The 18,083-nt window shown below is 40.8% G+C and overlaps 1 protein-coding gene across 1 annotated transcript in view; it reads left to right on the top strand.

Moving 5' to 3' along the window:
* tgfbr3 (transforming growth factor, beta receptor III) overlaps window positions 1-18,083 on the top strand; it is an 80,126-nt gene that overhangs the window by 36,325 nt on the left and 25,718 nt on the right. Inside the window, exons 4-7 of the mRNA XM_086225220.1 lie at window positions 1,939-2,076; window positions 11,915-12,098; window positions 15,998-16,160; window positions 16,534-16,681. Coding sequence (XP_086081346.1) covers window positions 1,939-2,076; window positions 11,915-12,098; window positions 15,998-16,160; window positions 16,534-16,681 — 633 coding nt within the window. The remainder of the gene's footprint in view (window positions 1-1,938; window positions 2,077-11,914; window positions 12,099-15,997; window positions 16,161-16,533; window positions 16,682-18,083) is intronic.

The raw sequence follows: 18,083 nt of genomic DNA, 5'->3' as shown, positions 1-18,083 counted from the left end.
GCCTGTGCGTCCTTTTTTGCCATAATCTCATTTGGCATTGCACATGTTGCTCTCATTCACATATTATCCAGAATTCACCATCTGTCATATTGTGTTTCCATTATAAGCTTTAATGGAATACAATAGCTGTATTTATTGTGAAAAGCTAAGTTCAACATTTGTATGAGCTGTGACTGATTAAGTAACTGTGGGGGTCTTTATATCATATTATGTGAGTTCTTGTGGGTTGAATTAGTAATTTACAGGCTTTTTCCAATAACCCACTGGAAGGGGCTAATATGATTAGTCTGGAAATACAAAGAGGAGGAAGTGTAAAGACAACCAACATGTCCACTAAAGCAGTGGTTCTCAAATTCTTTTATTGAAAGACCAAGTTTTATAAAACATCATACCTAACAAACAGCTGTCACAGCTGGCAGAGAGGCAGAGCTGGGCATTTTTATTGCTATCCATGGATTTATCAACATCCAGAGAAATGCACTTTGTATTTTTTGTATCATGTGCCATCTGCGTCACCAGTAATTCAGTTCTCCTGGTTGCAATGGAGTTGGTTAAGAGAATCTGCTCAAATTTCTCAGACGTCTCCTGTTTCCCCTTAGAAGTACTCACTCTCCAACAAGGCTTAGTTACTTCATGCACTCCATCACCTCTTCAGCATCACTAAAAGGCCTTTTGTATCTCCCTAAAGCCCAGACCTCTTTCAGCGAGGCTTCGTTTTCTCGCTTGGGCTGTCGCAGATCTGACAAACAGTTGGTTTTTGGATTGAAATGAAGATTTCAAGTGAAAATGCTTTGCTGGCCTCTCTTCTGAGTTGTTCGTGTGAGGCACAAGCTACACCAATCAGAGTGGGGTTTCATATTTTTTGCTGTTAGTGATGCTTCTGTTTCAGTGCAAATCAAGCACATTGGTTCAGTGCTGGACGATGGTAGAATAAATGCATATTTCTCCGTCAATTCACGTTTCATTTGATATGTTGAAAAACTTTCAGAACAACATGATGCTATGTTATCTGGCTGATGGCTACCAACGCTGACATGTATGATGAGAAAAGTCACGTCACACAACATGTCAGACGAAGAAAAAAATTCCTAGATTAATTTTCATTAAATCTGACAGTGTCTGCTGTCTGGATTGATAGGCGGTGTGGTCCAGATTGGGACTTTGAGAAGCCCCGCACTGAGGTATCCATTCTAATTAAAGCTTGGGAGAACAAAATTAGATGACATGAGATGAAAATTAGATGTTTTACTTATTACAGTGTGCAATTTCAAAGCTTATTTTTAAAAAGGAGGATGGACAAGCTGATTATCGTCTGGGAAGAGTTTGGATTCAGAGGTGAACGGCCAGGCCATGAACCACGTAACTAGATTCGGTCCGAAGCATCCAGACTAGTCTACACCAGGAACAAGGCAACAACAGTTTTCAGAGTTTGTTTTCCTGCTTTCACTAACAGGCTGTGAAAATCTATTTTAATGAAAACCAAAGGCATAGTCGCATGTTGTGGAGATGTTAACAGAGAGCTGCCACTTACTATTTTTTTCTCTTTTAACAAAGACTCCACTGTGTGAAAGTTCAGATCCCACTGAGGCTACATATCAGAGCTGAGCAAGTGCCTTTTAGGGAAAACACAGCGTGCCGTCTTTGTGAGTTTATCAGCCAGCAGAGTGCATAAATAACTACATAGCTTGATAAAAAGAACAATCCTCAACATTATAGCACTGCAATTACAGCAGGATAGTACGGTTTACCGTTTGATATGTTCACTCATAATCGGTAAACAACAGAAAATCAAAGCTTTGACATTTGCACTCTGTGAAATGGGATCATGTGATGTACTGTGACTAATCTTTTTGAGTCTCTTACTTTGATCTCTTTTCTCAGTCACCAGTGTGTTGTTCCATTATGTGACCCCAATGTCTTCCTTTTTTTCCTCACCAGGTTGAGCTGCATCTGAAGCCCATTCAGTCTTTGCTGCGCCACCAGAAGCCCCTGGTCTTCGTGCTCAACTCCCCCCAACCACTGATCTGGAAGATCAAGGCAGAGAACCTGGCCATGGGCATCAAGCGCACCTTTCATGTGAGTCCAGTATCTCTAAATCCATTTAAATCATACTTCCTAAAACTGTGTATTCATTTCCTCTTAGGCTAAACTGTGTTCCTACTTCAGTGGACCTCTTCTCTGAGTAAAAATATTAAAAGTCATGTTAGTATGCAGGGAAAGTCTTTCCATACTCCAAACGGGAGTTCCTGTAATACTGGTTTGATTTGGACCACTCATTGTGTCATGGCGTTATTCTCTGCATTTGCAGTCATTGTATTGATATTATTTTAAATTCAAACCAATTCCTGACATACTGGTGTATTTATCTAAACTCCTTGACAACATAATGTTTTTCAGAGTTGTATGTTTAAAAAGCCCAGGGCCATTTACCCCCTACCCCCCTCCTTCCTCTAACAGGCCTGCTGATAGTTTGGCAGCTGTTCAAATCAGACAGGGTGTATCCATATATACCACAAAAAGTCTACCAAAGGGGGAATGTGTGGTTGCAAACCTCCATAGCTCTGCTCTTTGGTGAACTTGTGTGAATAGTTTAAAATACTTTGAATCATTAATTGTCCTATCTGAGATGGAATGAGATGGAAGTGACCTCAATTCCACTAAATCAAAAAGTCTTTGTCAGAATTTAGTTCTGGAGAAGTTTATGTAATTCGTACATTTTTTGAGAGGGAGAGAACATTTCTTTTAAGGATATGTCAGTTACTATGGAGTCAGGTCCCCTGGAGAGCCAACCATTTTTAGCAAAGGTACCAGAGGGCTTTGCTGGGAAATAAAAAACGTACTGCTTCAGTGCCATTGTTCAAAGGTTATGCATCACATGAGTAAATCATACCAAACTGTGACCCAGAAGACTCAGCTGTGGCTTAGCCATACTTGCTATGGCTAAGAAACCCCTTTTTGTCTCTATATGCTCTGAAGGCTCTTCTCCATCTTTGGCTTCCCAGAAGTAATCATCTTCAATTGTATAGTAGGTTAATGCCACAGCATTTTGCAAGAATGCAGTATCAGTACATAAATCATTTCCATATGTGGTGCTCTTTCTTCTGTCTTACTTCTCACACAAAATACATCTCCCCTATGGAAGCCATTGAGACAAGGAGAACATACAAAGTGGAGGAAAAGCTTGAATACCTAAGAGTAGAAAAATAGGGAATGCAGAACTGAGGGCTTACTGATGAGTGTGATAGTGATGCGAATCATACACTATTGCCTTCACACTCCCCTTATCCAGTTGTACAACTTTAGGAGATTCTGGGCCAATGTGTACGACTCTCCATCTCTATCATCAGAACACCAAATTATTGTAAAACACAGAGCACAGGCCTGTGCCAAGGCCAATAACCCACCCTCTTATTATATACAAGTCCACCACTGAAACCATAAATGTTTGAAATATTTCCAATATTGTAATATATCCTGAGGAATTCATGACTTGAACATTTTTGTGTTGCTTTTTTTCCGACTCAAGTCCTCAAATATACATTCAATATGAATAGTAGTATATAATAGTAGTATATAATAGTAGGAGTATATCTCAATATGTTGCAAAACTATTTTCTTCAATTTTATAGATAACAGGACGTCATAGATGAGCAGTACTGCAGTTATAGCTGAATCACTATATTGCTGTAATACTGTTACTGTGCACAAAATAGTGTGATTCTATCACATCAAATATAGTTCCATCCATCCATTCTCTTCCGCTTATTCCTATTAAGGGTCGCAGGGGGGCTGGAGCCTATCCCAGCATCTACGGGCGAGAGGCGGGGTTCACCCTGGATAGGTCGCCAGTCCATTGCAACACAGAGAGACAAACAACCATTCACACTCACGACGATTTAAAGTATCCAAGTAGCCTAAACCCCGATTGCACGTCTTTGAACTGTGGGAAGAAGCCAGAGCCAGGGAGAACATGCAGACTCCACACAGAAAGATCCCGTGCCCGAGCCGGGACTTCAACCTGGAACCTTCTTGCTTTGAGGCCACAGTGCTGACCACTGCACCACCGTGTAGCCTTCAAATATAGATGAGCTTTCAAAAAGTAAAACTAAAGCTAATGTACATCTAAATATGATAGAGAAAGAAACTGGTTCAGCAACACTGCCAGCTAACTTGCTTCATTTCTGCACTACTAAAATTCAAATTTAATGATGCAGCGTCATCAAACAAAATCTCTAGACACATCATTGAAAAAGGGCAACTGTGCTGGGATTTTATATGTAAAAAAACATTAAGCTGTGCTATATTTTTACATGAAAAATGATCACCCAAGAGAGCATTTGAAGTAATAGAATATCATCAAATGTGTAGTATATACTTATTTGTCAGCTGCCATGCAGTCTGCTTTACATCATTAAGCACAGTCAGTACAGACAGAGGTGTGTCTCCTATGCACGGGACAGCAGGCCACAGGCAACTATCTACTGTGGAAAGTCCCCTTTGTTTGTCGGAAAAAAAGTGAAAGATTTGGCAGTCTTGTTTTGATTGGGGGTGTCATGACAGTTTTTACAGTAAGCCTCTGGTGGGAGTTCCATTTGAGACTGGTTCCCTTTTGCACAACCCGAATGATAGATGGGCACTTGGGAGAGCAAAGACCCCCACCATTACTAAGAAAAAAAACCCAACATTTTTTTGTCATATCAAATGAATCTAACCCAAAATGCCATGAGTTCCTCCTTGGCTCAAGCTACATCCCAGCACCAATTCTGTGAAAATCAGCTTTGTTGTGTAATCTGCTTGCAGAAAAATGGCACTGAAAACACAACGTCCTTGAAGAAGATAATGAGGGAATATCTTTTGGAAAAACTGTGTTCATCCCTTCTACAAAGTTCAAGAAGCTTGTCCACAACATTGAGACATGAGACCCAAGTGCCAAATATCTACTTTAATTATGTCCTGTTCTTGTCTAGCAATGGAAATGTTCTCATGTCAAATGGAGCTGATGCATATAATGCGGATGGATGTGCATCTGACCTTCTTGTATTTTCTTAAGCAGTAATGATACATGGCCAGCAAGATGGGTGGATTTTTTCAGACCAGCAGGTCAGCATCATACTGAAACTCTTTCTGTCATTGGCAGACAGAACATGGCTGACAACCATCATTAAAATCGAGTACAGACAGAGCCGTGGCTGTGTTTAATGAGGATGGACTTTTGTAGAACAAGAAGTTGTAATGTCTCCAGTACCAAAAAGAGGGTTAGAATTTACTGTTCTAAATGATAAGATTCATCTGTGCATTATAAGAGTGTGTATCTTCAGATTGATTTACAGTAAACTGTAAAGTGCTGTAAAGTGCTAAACATGCAGGGAGATAATTTCTGACTGCAGCAGCTGTGTATTTTCTGAGACATAATAGAAATATTAGCTTTCTCTGTGGCTATTAGTCTCTCTGAGAATCTTAACATGGTGGAGGGGTTTGTGTGTCCTTGTTATCCTGGGAGCTTCTCTATGATCTCCCAAGGCAACGTGATTTGACATTAGGATCCTTGCTAATTCAGATATTTTGTTGTTGGGAGTGTTGAAATCTTGTGTGGGAAAGGAGAGACCAGGGCACACTCCTGGAGCCAGGCCTTGGAAGGGCTCTCACTGGCTAACGTCTGGTGGCTAGGCCTTGACCAATGGGGCCCAGTTGGGCACAACCCAAAAAGTGCCATGGAAGAAGAAGTTTCCAGGTTCGAGCACGGGATCTTTGTGTGTGGAGTCTGCATGTTCTCCCTGTGCCTGCGTGGGTTCTCTCTGGTACTCCGGCTTCCTCCCACAGTCCAAAGACATCAAGAGGGGACCAGGTTAATCCAGACTCTAAATTGACTGTAGGTGTGACTGGGAGAGCCAATGGTTGTCTGTCTCTATGTGTTTGCCCTGCCATGGACTGGTGACCTGTCCAGGGTGAACCCTGCCTCTCATTTGAAAGCTGTTGGGCCCCCGTGACCCTCAACTGGATAAGTGGTAGAAAATTGATGGATGGATGGATGGTAAATGAATGATCTCACAAAGACTGAAAATTGGAACTTAAATAAAATACAAACTGAACTAATCTACAACAAGAAACAGGTGAGAAAATACAAGTACAGAGAAGGATGAGACAGGACAAAAATGATGGGTCTAATGGTCAAATCAGGCACAGGTGGGCACACGAAAAGGAGGGAAACAGACAAAGAAAGGAAGTACAGACACAGGAGAGAGGTAACTTTCAAAATAAAAGAGGAACTAACTGGAAGATGGACGCGAAGGAAGACACTGAATAACACGAAGATCTCAACTGAATCCAAAATGATACAAACCGGAGTCCAAAGATTAAGTTTAAGTTGCAACGTGGTCCTGATGGACCGTGATAACGGGGGAAATACAGGTGTTTGGATGCTGAGGAATAGCCTGCCTCCTGTGAACCCAAGCTGCATTTTTCTGTTGGAACTCTGTGTTGGACAAAGCGAAAGACAAAAACTTCTGTATTTTTACCAGATGGTAATTCGTATAGAAGTCACAGGGATAAAGAAGCATTTTTTAGCACAGAAAAAGCAACTTTAAAAGGTCAGATGTGAAAAAAATGTAAGATAAAAATGTTTGGCTGCTTTGTAGTATATTTTTTCTTCTTGTGAGAGAAGTAGCTTTTAGGTTGAGGACTAATTGAAGTTTGAGGCAAATAAAACAGTATTCCTGGTAATGCTGGCTGAGGTTTTTGTCTTGTAAATTTGTCCAAATCCCATAAAGAACAGGACAGAGCTGCTAACATAAGCCTAAACTCTGACATCATCCACAACACGCTCCCGCGCAGTAGGACAATACAATTAATGTGCTTGTTCTATCATAAATCTGGTCTTTTTATGTAAATGTTAACCCAATAAACATTAAAAGGAAACTTTTTTCTTATGCAAATAGCACATTAGTTTGATCATTTCTGTTTTGGGTTTTTCACCCTCCAGACTTTTAAAATGTGGACTATTGCATTCATTCATAATGTTGGCAAATGGTCAGTTAACACCTCATACATGGCAAAATACTGGTGTTGTTGATGATGTTGCCAATAGCCACACTTTTCATGATCTTGGGTGGAATTGATGCTGGTGTGCTTTGAGCGTGTCCTTACACAGTCCAGAGGAACTGGTTTTTGAGACAGAATCCCACTGCCAGACCTCCCTGCCTCTGCCTTGTTTCCTGGGACTAATTGGGCTCTGAATCAGGGCTGCCAGTCCTTGTTTCCTGGTCCCTTTGCTTTGGGCTCAGCAGACACAGATGGGCTGCTTGGAAAGGCTTCAGAGTCGTTGACTACACTGTTTCTGTTGGCCAGTGGACCCTGTTGGCTTTTAAAATGTAAGATTTTTTTTGTTGTTGTAAAGCATGTTCTGCCCTATACTTCTTGACAATCAGCAGCAGGAAGAGTCATCATAGGTCCAAAATGACATGAAATATGAACATGGAACTCAAAATTTTATTTTGCTCAAGGATTCAAACACATGTGAGTGTGTTGACTTTGCAGATAAATCTATAGCATTCCTGTTGGGGTTTAGGAGAGGAGGGCGTTGTAGCATCTCTGCTTGAAAGGCTTGATCTGGAGCAAATGTTTTATGACTTGATGGAACAACTCAGTAAAGTTGTGCTTGTTGGCATGTCTTGACTATTGTTTGTTTGCCAAGCTGCGCCTTTTTGCTTTTGGATTTGTTTCATTAGTGAAGGCCTGTGTATGTTTCCTCTCACACGCTGCGGCACTCTCCTCAGCGTAGTTTTTAATGGAAACCATGGGTAGCCACTATTGGTTTTTTTATGTGGAGACAGAAATGGCAGACGAATGCTCCATAGTGGCGCTGAGACATATGGTATTGTTTTCTCCACAACAGAGCTTGCCAGTTCACAGGAACACACGCACATCTGCAGCAAGCTATTTGATATGCTCCTCATATCTCACCAAGAGAGAAAATCATATCAGCCAAAAAAACATTTTCCGTACTAATATCACCAGTTTTTGCGTGTTCATATTATCTGTCAACACAACATTTGAATCACTTCTTAATTTCCATCTTTTTGTGATTTTCCCAGACTCTGGGTGTTGTTCAGTGGGAAGCCACGAGGGGATTATTGCTCTTTCTTGTAACTGATGTCAAACATGTTGCATGACATAACCAAATATATATGACTACAATATGTTTTTGCTCACAGAAAATGCTGAAAATTTTCTTTAAAATGTTTTGAACCATGTGGGAAACTGGCAGAAAGTTCATCTTATTTTAAAAGTCGTTGGAGACATTTTGAAAGTAATGATCAGCCTCAGTAGGCTGTAATGTTCAGTCAACATTTGAGATGTCAAACATGAAGGCACGAGTGTCGCTCGCTCGCTTGGTCACCCAACTTCTCCTCCACGTTCTTACTTACAACTGTTAAATCTGTGGAATTCCTCCTTAAATCGAGTTTATATCAAGTTTTCATGTTCATTACTGCTTCTGAAAACATTACGGGCACATTTACTCCTGATTTGAATATAAAAAAATAATATGTTTTATTGCAATTGTTTTGTTCTAATATATGATGATTTGCTTTATCTGGTAGATTACTACCACGTGTAACACATTGAGTGGTGATAAGCTTTGTAAACAGCATCCAGTATTGTATATATATATATATATATATATATATATATATATATATATATATATTTAAACCTAAATGAACACACCACCCTCTTAGAAATATAAGAGAAGAGTCCTCCCCTTGTCTGTGCTTCAGTAGGGAGCCGAGACCCACAGAGACCAACTGAGTGCTAAGATGGCTAAGCACTATGAATGGTAGTGGTAGGGAAATGTTGACTTCTCTTAAAAGTTATTAGATATACTTTTCTCCAGTACAACCGTTGCTTCCTTTAATATAACTAGGTCCGTGACGAGCACTTGCAATGAACAAATAACAATTTAAAATGTGGAGACTGTAACTTTAGAATCAGACACGTAGTCAAAAGTAATTTGCTGACTGGGGGCAGTGATTTGATATCGCTACTCAAAACTTCAGCTAGGGCAGCACGGTGGTGCAGTGGTTAGCACTCTTGCCTCACAGCAAGAAAGTTCCGGGTTCGAGCCGAGTGGAGTTTACATGTTCTCCCTGTTCCTGCTGGGTTCTCTCTGGTACTCCAGCTTCCTCCACAGTCCAAAGACATCAAGAGGGGACGAGGCTGATTGATACTCTAAACTGACTGTAGGTATGAATGTGAGTGTGAATGGTTGTCTGTCTCTATGTGTTGGTCCTGCGATGGACTGGAGACCTGTCCAGGGTGAACCCCGCCTAATGCCCAAAGGCTGCTGGGATAGGCTCCACCCCCCCAGCAACCCTTAATAGGATAAATGGTAGAAAATGGATGGATGTCTGTGTAGGTTCTCATTCATCCAGGTCATCGTAGATCGAAGCGAAGAAAAATCTGGTCAACTGGACGTAAGTTTATCTTGAAGACGTTTCACCTCTCATCCGAGAGGCTTCTTCAGTTCTAGTGAAGAGTGTGGAAACTCCAGCTTATAAACCTATGTGGGAGTGGTCAGTGCTATTGTGGTGGAAACGACCCTCCCGAGACTCACCTGGCCTCCCCAAACGACAGTCGTTCCTTTCACCTATTTACAACCAAGTCCTTTCAAAGCTTCCCCAAAGAGCTCAGCTGAAAGACCCATGTGGAACGGCTGATGCCAGCACAGCCCATTATCTTCTGAGTGGTCGGTGAAACTCCCTAACGACCACCCCTGAAACTCCCTGACACCGCACAACGACTGTCGTTTGGGGAGGCCAGGTGAGTCTCGGGAGGGTCGTTTCCACCACAATAGCACTGACCACTCCCACATAGGTTTATAAGCTGGAGTTTCCACACTCTTCACTAGAACTGAAGAAGCCTCTCGGATGAGAGGTGAAACGTCTTCAAGATAAACTTACGTCCAGTTGACCAGATTTTACTTCGCTTCGATCTAAAATGGATGGATGGTAAATAAATGATCTGACAAAGGCTGCTGGGATGACTCCAGCTCCCCCGCGACCCTTGACAGGATAAGTGGTAGAAAATGGATGGAAATGGCGACTTTAGTTAGTGAAACAAAGTATTCTCACTGACAGACAAAGGTATGCTAACACTTCCCATCCATTGCTATTTATTGAGCTGAGCTGACTAAAGCAGGTCTCTTTATTGAGTCTCAGCTCCCAAATGCAGCTCAGAGGAAAGATCCCTCTACTTTTCTTGATCTGGATGGATTGAATTAAACATTTTCTCAACAAGTTGTTATGTTCCTTTAAATTCTATTTAAAAGGAAATACTTTTTGCTTTCTAGCGTTTTAGGTAGCTTTGGTCAATGAACTAGGCATAAGGTATACAGAGAGTTTGTTAAAGCCCAGTGTTCCCCTGCTTCCCTGTTTCAAATTCCTGAGGTTTTCAGCACTTTGGAAAGCCTGGAGCTGATTTGGCTTTCAGGCTTTCCCCTCTAATTCTTTGCGACTAATTACAGTCATATTCCTGCAATTAAACTGATAAACTCTTGTGAGCTTGGTTAACAACGCCCACCCCCTCCTCACTGGCTCAGGGTACCACCCCTCTCTCTCTCTCTCTCTCTCTCTCTCTCTCTTTTTCTTGCTGAAGTAAATGCACCAAAAATAAAATCGACCTGAATTCTTCGACAGAGTCTGCCTCCTAGGCAGCAGTATTTACTGCCTCTGGTGACAATGCCAGGAACGTCAGAGGAGTATCCAGAGGTCAGACAGATGTAGCACATGAGCAGATTTGATTTGAGTTGAGTCTGAAAAATTCTCAGAAGGGATATGATACTACTATCAAGAGAGAATGATTGGAATTTAGGAACAACTTGGTAGTGATGTAACAAATAAAAGGTATTTTCTGTCTGATTCAAAATGATTTTTTGGGGATTTCATGTTTTAATTGGACTTGCAGTGCCATGTCTCCTGAACACACACTGGATAACTTTTGAGTTAGGGAAGTAAGCATGGAAATAAAATGATGTAGGCTGTCTAGACTGTGTGCCTGGACTCATTTGGTTGTGCCTTTTTTTCAGCACATGTGAATGTTTATCGCTCTGAAATGAGGCATAGGGGCTGAGCTACATTAGGTACCAAAGGGGCGGTTCCTTCTCAGTAGTAACAGAAACAGTTTCCCTATTCGATTTCTTCTTTCAGTTCATATTTTTATAGCATCTCCCTCATTTTTATATATTTTTACATGACTGTTGATATTTTACAGTTGGATTCAGTAGAACAACTTAGTATTCATCACTGCAGTTTTCATCTTTAACAGTGCAGAAATGTGTAATATGATGCTGTAATGATGTTGAATGTGTTCTTCTCACCTGGCAAATGGCTGGATGTTTTCAAAAGATGTGTCCCTTCTTTCACAGTTTGTCCACCTACTTACCTCCTTCCTTGTTCATCTTCTCTGTGACTGATTGTGGCCATTTTGAAGCAGACCTACACATTTATGATGACGCATTTCAAGGCAGCATACTGTGTAAACATTGGAAACTAGACACCTTATTGTGTGTGGGGGCATGTGCAAAAATACACTGAGAATATTTGTAGAAGCTCTGACTAACAGTTGGGACGGAGTGTGAGAGATGGGTTTCACTAGTGTTTACAGAAGGAGTTTAATTTGGGAAAGTCAGTCTGACTGAAGGTTTTTCTTTTTACAATCTTACGTTTTTGTGTGTACTGTAAGGATGATTAGACTTTTGTGCAGATAAAAGATTTGACTTCTGGTCTGGAAAGACTTTTTAATCTAGAAAATGTAATTATATTCATAGCATGATTTCTTAAATTGCATCAGAAGTGCGTTAACTTATCACACTGCAGCAGCTCCTTTATGCTCTAACATACAGTGTTTTCTCCTCCTCCAGGTACCTGAGGGCTCAGAGGTCCACTTTCAGGCGGGAAACTTTTCCCTCTCTTGCCAGATCCAAAAGCAGACCCTTCCCCATGGCAACGAGCACCTCCTCAACTGGGCCCAGAAGATCTACAGGGCCGTCACCTCTTTCTCTGAGCTCAGGATGACCCAAGACATATACATCAAAGTTGGAGAAGGTGTGTAACAGAATTCCGAAATTCCCAAACATAGCTCAAGGCTTCATAGCCCACCTCCCAAGTCCCTGCTCGATTCGAAGAACTTTATTGAAGCTGTTAGAGCCCAGACTGGAGGTTCACACATCCACTGTTCAGGTTAAAGAATTCCCTTCCTTCAACAGACATTCACCTTTACCACATCAGGAATTTAAAGTACACAGCCAAACAAATACAAATGGTTTTACAGTACATTTTACAAGTATACATTTATACATTTTTAATGTGATTTAGTGATCCTTATGTTGTTTTTGGTGAATGGGCTGCAAGTATTATTTTTTAACTGATGAGCAACAACTACATATCTATCAATCCATCCTATGTCTAGATATCCGGTTTAGGTCACAGGAGGGCTGGGGCCTTCTGTGTGGGGTTTGCCTTTCTCCTGGTGCCAATGTGGGTTCATATTGGTTGTTCTTCCTCCCACATATCAAAAACCTGTGAGTTAGTTGAACTGGGGACTCTAAATGGCTCAGGAGTGGGATAATGAATGGTTGTCTGTCTATAAATGTAGGCTCTGTGATGGACTGGTGATCTGTCCAGGGTGTACCCTGCTTCTCGCCCAACGATAACAAATTAACAGTGACTAAAATGTTAGAATTTCATATTGTGCTGATTTAACATGATCATGTTTAGCATGTGGTCGCAACACCTCGACATCAAGATGCTGTTGATATTCGATGTTGGATTTTTGTCACTGAACAGCAGCGTTCTACATCGAGTTGGCACCAGACATTTTCCTGACAAATGGTCCTGAATTTTGGTCATCCAAAGTCTCAATCTTTATTCAACCAGGTATCAATACCACAATGATAGTCTGCATCAATGACATCTTTTTTTTTTTAAGTATATTTTTATTCAAGAAAGTACAAAGTAAGATGCATTTAAATACAATATCTGGAATTAGATTTTTTTCTTTTTAACAGACAAAACCCACCCACAACACCCATATACTGCTGCACAAACAAACAAACATAAGCATAGATAGCAAAGTTACATAAATGAAAGACATCATAAATTAAATAAACAAATAAAGAGGAAAACAATAATAATAATAATGATAATAGTAATAGTGGCAAGAATTAAAGTGTCTGTACAGTGGTGAAGTTGAAAATCAAAATAGAATAAAATAAAAAAAATTATTATAAAATATTAATGACAGACAATGAGGGCATTACAGGTTCAAGTACATGTCAATGATGAGGCAAGATCAGATATATATCTCAGGGCTCCATAGGTTCATGGAAGGGTCTTGAGATCTTTAAAGTACTCAATCAGAGGGTCCCACATCTTGTGAAATTGTTTCGTTGAACCTCTAGTTAAGTATTTCATTTTCTCTAATTTCAAGAAAAACATTAATTCAGCGAGCCAGACAGACACTTTGGGTGGTTCAGGAGATTTCCAATGTAAGACTATATTTCTACGGGCTACCAGAGATGCGAAGGCAAAAGCGTTCATCTTGTTAATGGGTAGCATGTGCTCATCAACCAACACTCCAAAGATGGCCATATCTGCAGACGGTTTGATTTTAGTGTTAAAAGCATCATTTAGTGTTTTACAGATAGATGACCAAAATTTTGTTAACTGAGGGCAATTCCAAAACATATGGGTCATATTTGCTGGAGCAGAATTGCGGCGCTCACACCTGTCATCAACATCGTCGTAAATTCTTGAAAGTTTAGATTTTGTATAGTAAATTCAATGAAAGACTTTGAATTGTATCAGGCTAAGCCGCGCACAGGATGATGTTCCGTTAATTCTTTTCTGAGCACGTTCCCAGAAGTATTCAGGAATTTCATAGCCGGGTTCGTCAGACCATGCAGTTCTAAGCCCATCTAATGATGTTTCCTGAAGAGAGGTAATTATATTTGAGATGTTTGCGATATGCCTCCCAAAATGCATAGGGTTACGCAAAATCTTTTCAAGTCCTGAGTCTGCTGGAAAAGCAGGAAACGTTGAACTCTGTTTTTGAATAAAATGACGGACCTGAAAGTATCTGAATAGGTCAGATTTTTGTCAATGACATCTTTTTAACTCAAAAATAAACTGCATACAGTCTCTTTTCACAAAAATGAGGTGCATACGGAGGTCTGAAAGCCAGCATAAGGATCCCCTTCACTCAGAGTGATTGAGCCTCTAAAAGAGTTTCTTAGTGCCTAACCCCCGCACTTCAAGCAGTTTGTAAGCAAAAATCTGGAACGGGCTTAGATTGTGTTGAGGTTTTTCTTTGTATTTACTTAGCAAAAGAACAGCAAGTCCTAAGTGTGCAGATGCAGGTCTGTGGAGGACAATGCTGTCAATTATGAGCAGCCATAGATTTTTCCTGTGCTTTGCCCTGATCTACAGAACTATGGAATTGTTCACAATCTTACACACACACACACACACACACACACACACACACACACACACACACACACACACACACACACTCTCTCTCTCTCTCTCTCTCTCTCTGTCTTATCGCTCCACACATCTGCAAGCAGACCTGTAGCTGCATCAGCATTTGCAGCAGTTATTCTGGGTTGCTAATGTCCTTTTAAATTCTTGGCAGACACTGTCAGGACTGATTATGGAACATTTAAGATCATGTCATGTTCATACACAGTACATACTGTATTGCTAACTTGTATTTATTACCGCATCCATCAGTCAAAAAAACAGCATGCAACCAGGGATAGGAATGTGTAGATATTGTATATGGCATTGCCTGCATGTTAGCATGTGTTAAACCACAAAAGTAAATGCAGTAAGATATTATTTTAAACTGATCAGTAGATGCAGCTCCCAATATATCCTCCCTAGATTCCTAGATCCTTTTCAATGCCTGTCACTTCTCTCCTTCATGAAATGCTGTTACTCCCATAGTTTTCACTAAGATGGTAAAACTATAATAAAAAGAATTGCTCAAAGGCATGTAGGGGTTGAACAAATCTTATTAGAACAAATAGCTTAAATGAATAAAGATTGCCTCTGTCCTTTTTGCTCGTAGTGTATAAAGTAAAGAAACACTGGAGAGAGTCTCAGGGGAATCTCTGATTTGTCTTCTTACATCTTGAGCCCTGGACCTGATTCCTCATTCAGTGCTCTTCAACAGACATCTGCCTTCATAATGTATCAACTTCCAGACAGCATAGAAATGTATCAAGAAATACTGGTTCATTTGCTGCCAGTGATGATTCTCTCTGTAAATAGTTGCTCACTGTCAAGCCTTTGTCATACAGGACTGTGGTTTGGCAAAAGCCCACATTATCATGTTGTATACTGTGAGCAAAGAATTGTATATTTCCTCTTCACCTCAACTGCCGCAGCATTTCGCTAAGATGGACAGATGCTCCCTTTGCTCCCAAACCAAGTGCCACATGGGTTCCAGAGAGGAAGATGCCAGCCTAAAGTTTACACTTTGTCCTAGGCTCTGTTTGCCAAATAAGGAAGCATCTGTCTTGTGTTTTCTCTGAGTGCAGAGAAGGGGTCTAACTTTTCATGTTCAGTGAAGGTGCTTTCTCAGCAGAATATTTTGACAGTTGTGATAGTGGAGGAAAAACAGTAGAGGGGTTTGGTTTAATTTGTTTATGAACCTTTTTGTCCTGTTATTGTGCAGAACTTCTGGCAAAATTTTGGTTTTAGCTTTCCCACGTAAACTGAAAAAAAGAAATGTCCCTGTTGATAGAAAGATGGGTCGTGCATGCCTCACATCCAAGCTTCTTAAATATCCGTGAACAGGAACACAAGGGCTGCTGCTCTGTAGCGGACTTTGGAATTTTACCTCTCTGGTGTAGGAGCAATAAAAAGTCCTCAAGAGTAGCAAAATGGCATCCGAGAAGAACCTCTGACCAGTAACTTCAACGTCTCTACATTTTCAGATCCAGTTTTTTCTGACACTTGCAAGATTGATAGCAAGTTCCTGTCTCTGAACTACCTGGGTGGCTATGTGGAGCCCCAGACATCAAAGGGGTGTGTCCTGTCTGGGCCAGACAAGGACCAAGAAGTCCACATCATCGAACTTCAAGCCCCCAACTCCAGCAGGTGAGCAACTAAGACAGCCAAAGCTAAGAAGAGGTATTGTCATAGTTTATTTTTCACATCAGGATGCTCTCAGTAATCCCTGTGGGGTTTATTTTGGGTTACGTGTTCCTTTTGAGAACTTATTTCAAAACTGCATCTTAACATCCAGGAAATTTCCTCATTCCCCCAGTGGAGTTATTGTTCCGTACAAATCTGGGAATGTGCTGGTGGCTGTTCTCTGTCTCACCCTAGCACAATCTGCAGTGCATAATGTCTGTTTATTTCTGGGAATAAATCCAGCTTTTTAATTATTTGGCCAGACACAGAAAGCATGATAACGCTACACAGAACAAGCTATCCAAAATTCTTTGTCTTTTTCTCTCTCTTTCTGTAGTGCATTCCAGGTAGATGTGATAGTGGATCTACGGCCGCTGGAGGATGGTGCCCCGCTCCATCGTGATGTGTTCTTGCTCCTCAAGTGTGCTAAGTCTGTAAACTGGGTCATCAAGTCCCACAATGTGATTGGCAAACTGAATGTCTTGGTAAGCTGCAGCATTTGTTGACCACTGAGATTTCTAGTCTTATCACACATCGCAGTGACTCACATATCACAGACAGAGCGATCATCACTTGTCATCGGTGAAGAATTTGTCACACCAGCGCAGTTGTTGAATTGGCACCTGGACCTCGCTGCTGGAGGGAGTGGGCGATAACATGTTGGGAGGAACTTTGAAATTTCGTTGCATGTCATTCTTTTGGGTTTGTAATAACTGAGTTGGAGGCAAGGGTGGTAGGGTCTTCGCATATTTTCAGAGGCAAGACCTCTGCAGAATTATAGCTTCACATAAAATCCAAGCTGCCTCCCATTAGAGTGTGACTGTGTGAATCGTGAGCAGCTTTCACCTTGGGCCCTTCCTGAAGCTGTTAGCTGTTAGGACGTATTTGCACAGAGGAGAAAAAAAACGAGCTGATGACTGCAGATTACTCAAAGATATGGCTTTCTACCTAGTACACATTACACAACATCAAATCTTCATCATCATCATTATTCACACCTCTCAGGCCTATTAGGAGCAATCAGAATATGACTCCCATTCTATGTACACTTTGGAAGAATAGTGTAAATATAGAGCATGTAAATTGGAATCCGTTCAACCACTTCTTGCTCCAGGGTTGGAAAAAAAAAACGGTGCTGTAGAATAAAGAGTAACTCAATAATATTGAGAATTTCTGCTGATATTCTGTTCTTACTGTGTATCGCTGTCATGGCTGCACCCCTCCGTACTGGTGTTAACTGATGCAGGGGTCTCTGGTTTTCCTCACTGTGTAATGCTGACACTCCTACAGGGCTGATGCAGCCATGACTCTGCATTTCTGCCAGACGATGTGTTTTTACAGCTGCCTGGTCACAGCTGTACAGTCAGTCAGCTTGTGTGAGTGTAACGTAATGTGAATACAGAGCTGTTTTTGCCTCATCTTGAGTTGGGATATACGGACAGATTTGTGAGCAAAGATAATGCATGTAGTAGATGTATTAAAAGGCTAGTTTAATTTAAAAATATATATATTTGGGCATTGCAAAAGCCGTTAGCCAATCATACGCTCAGGAATGTAACTACGCATGCCAAAGCTTGTTAAACTCACAGACCTAATAGGAGCACAAATGTTTGTAGACTGACTTATGACATTGATTATGTCAATGTACGTCTTGATGGATTAATGTCATTTGTTAAAGTTTAGTTCATTAGATGTTTAAATCTTTCTGCTGAAGGCCGAGATGAGGTCATCAAACAGTTTTTTTTCCCCCAATCACCAGTCCGAAACACAGTAACAAGAGACAATAACATTCTTGTTTGGAAAGGAAATAATTCTGTTTTTAGAGCAAGTATCAACTCTGAGTTTATCTAGCTATGCCTAAGTTTTAATTTGAAGTCTTTCATTTGT

This window comes from Aulostomus chinensis, chromosome 14 (assembly GCF_037954235.1).
Source record: "Aulostomus chinensis isolate RoL2024-O1b breed Wild chromosome 14, RoL_Achi_v1.0, whole genome shotgun sequence".
NCBI classification, from domain to species: domain Eukaryota; kingdom Metazoa; phylum Chordata; class Actinopteri; order Syngnathiformes; family Aulostomidae; genus Aulostomus; species Aulostomus chinensis.
The sequence above is the reverse complement of the archived record's forward strand: the minus strand, read 5'-3'. Positions and strand labels throughout refer to the sequence as shown.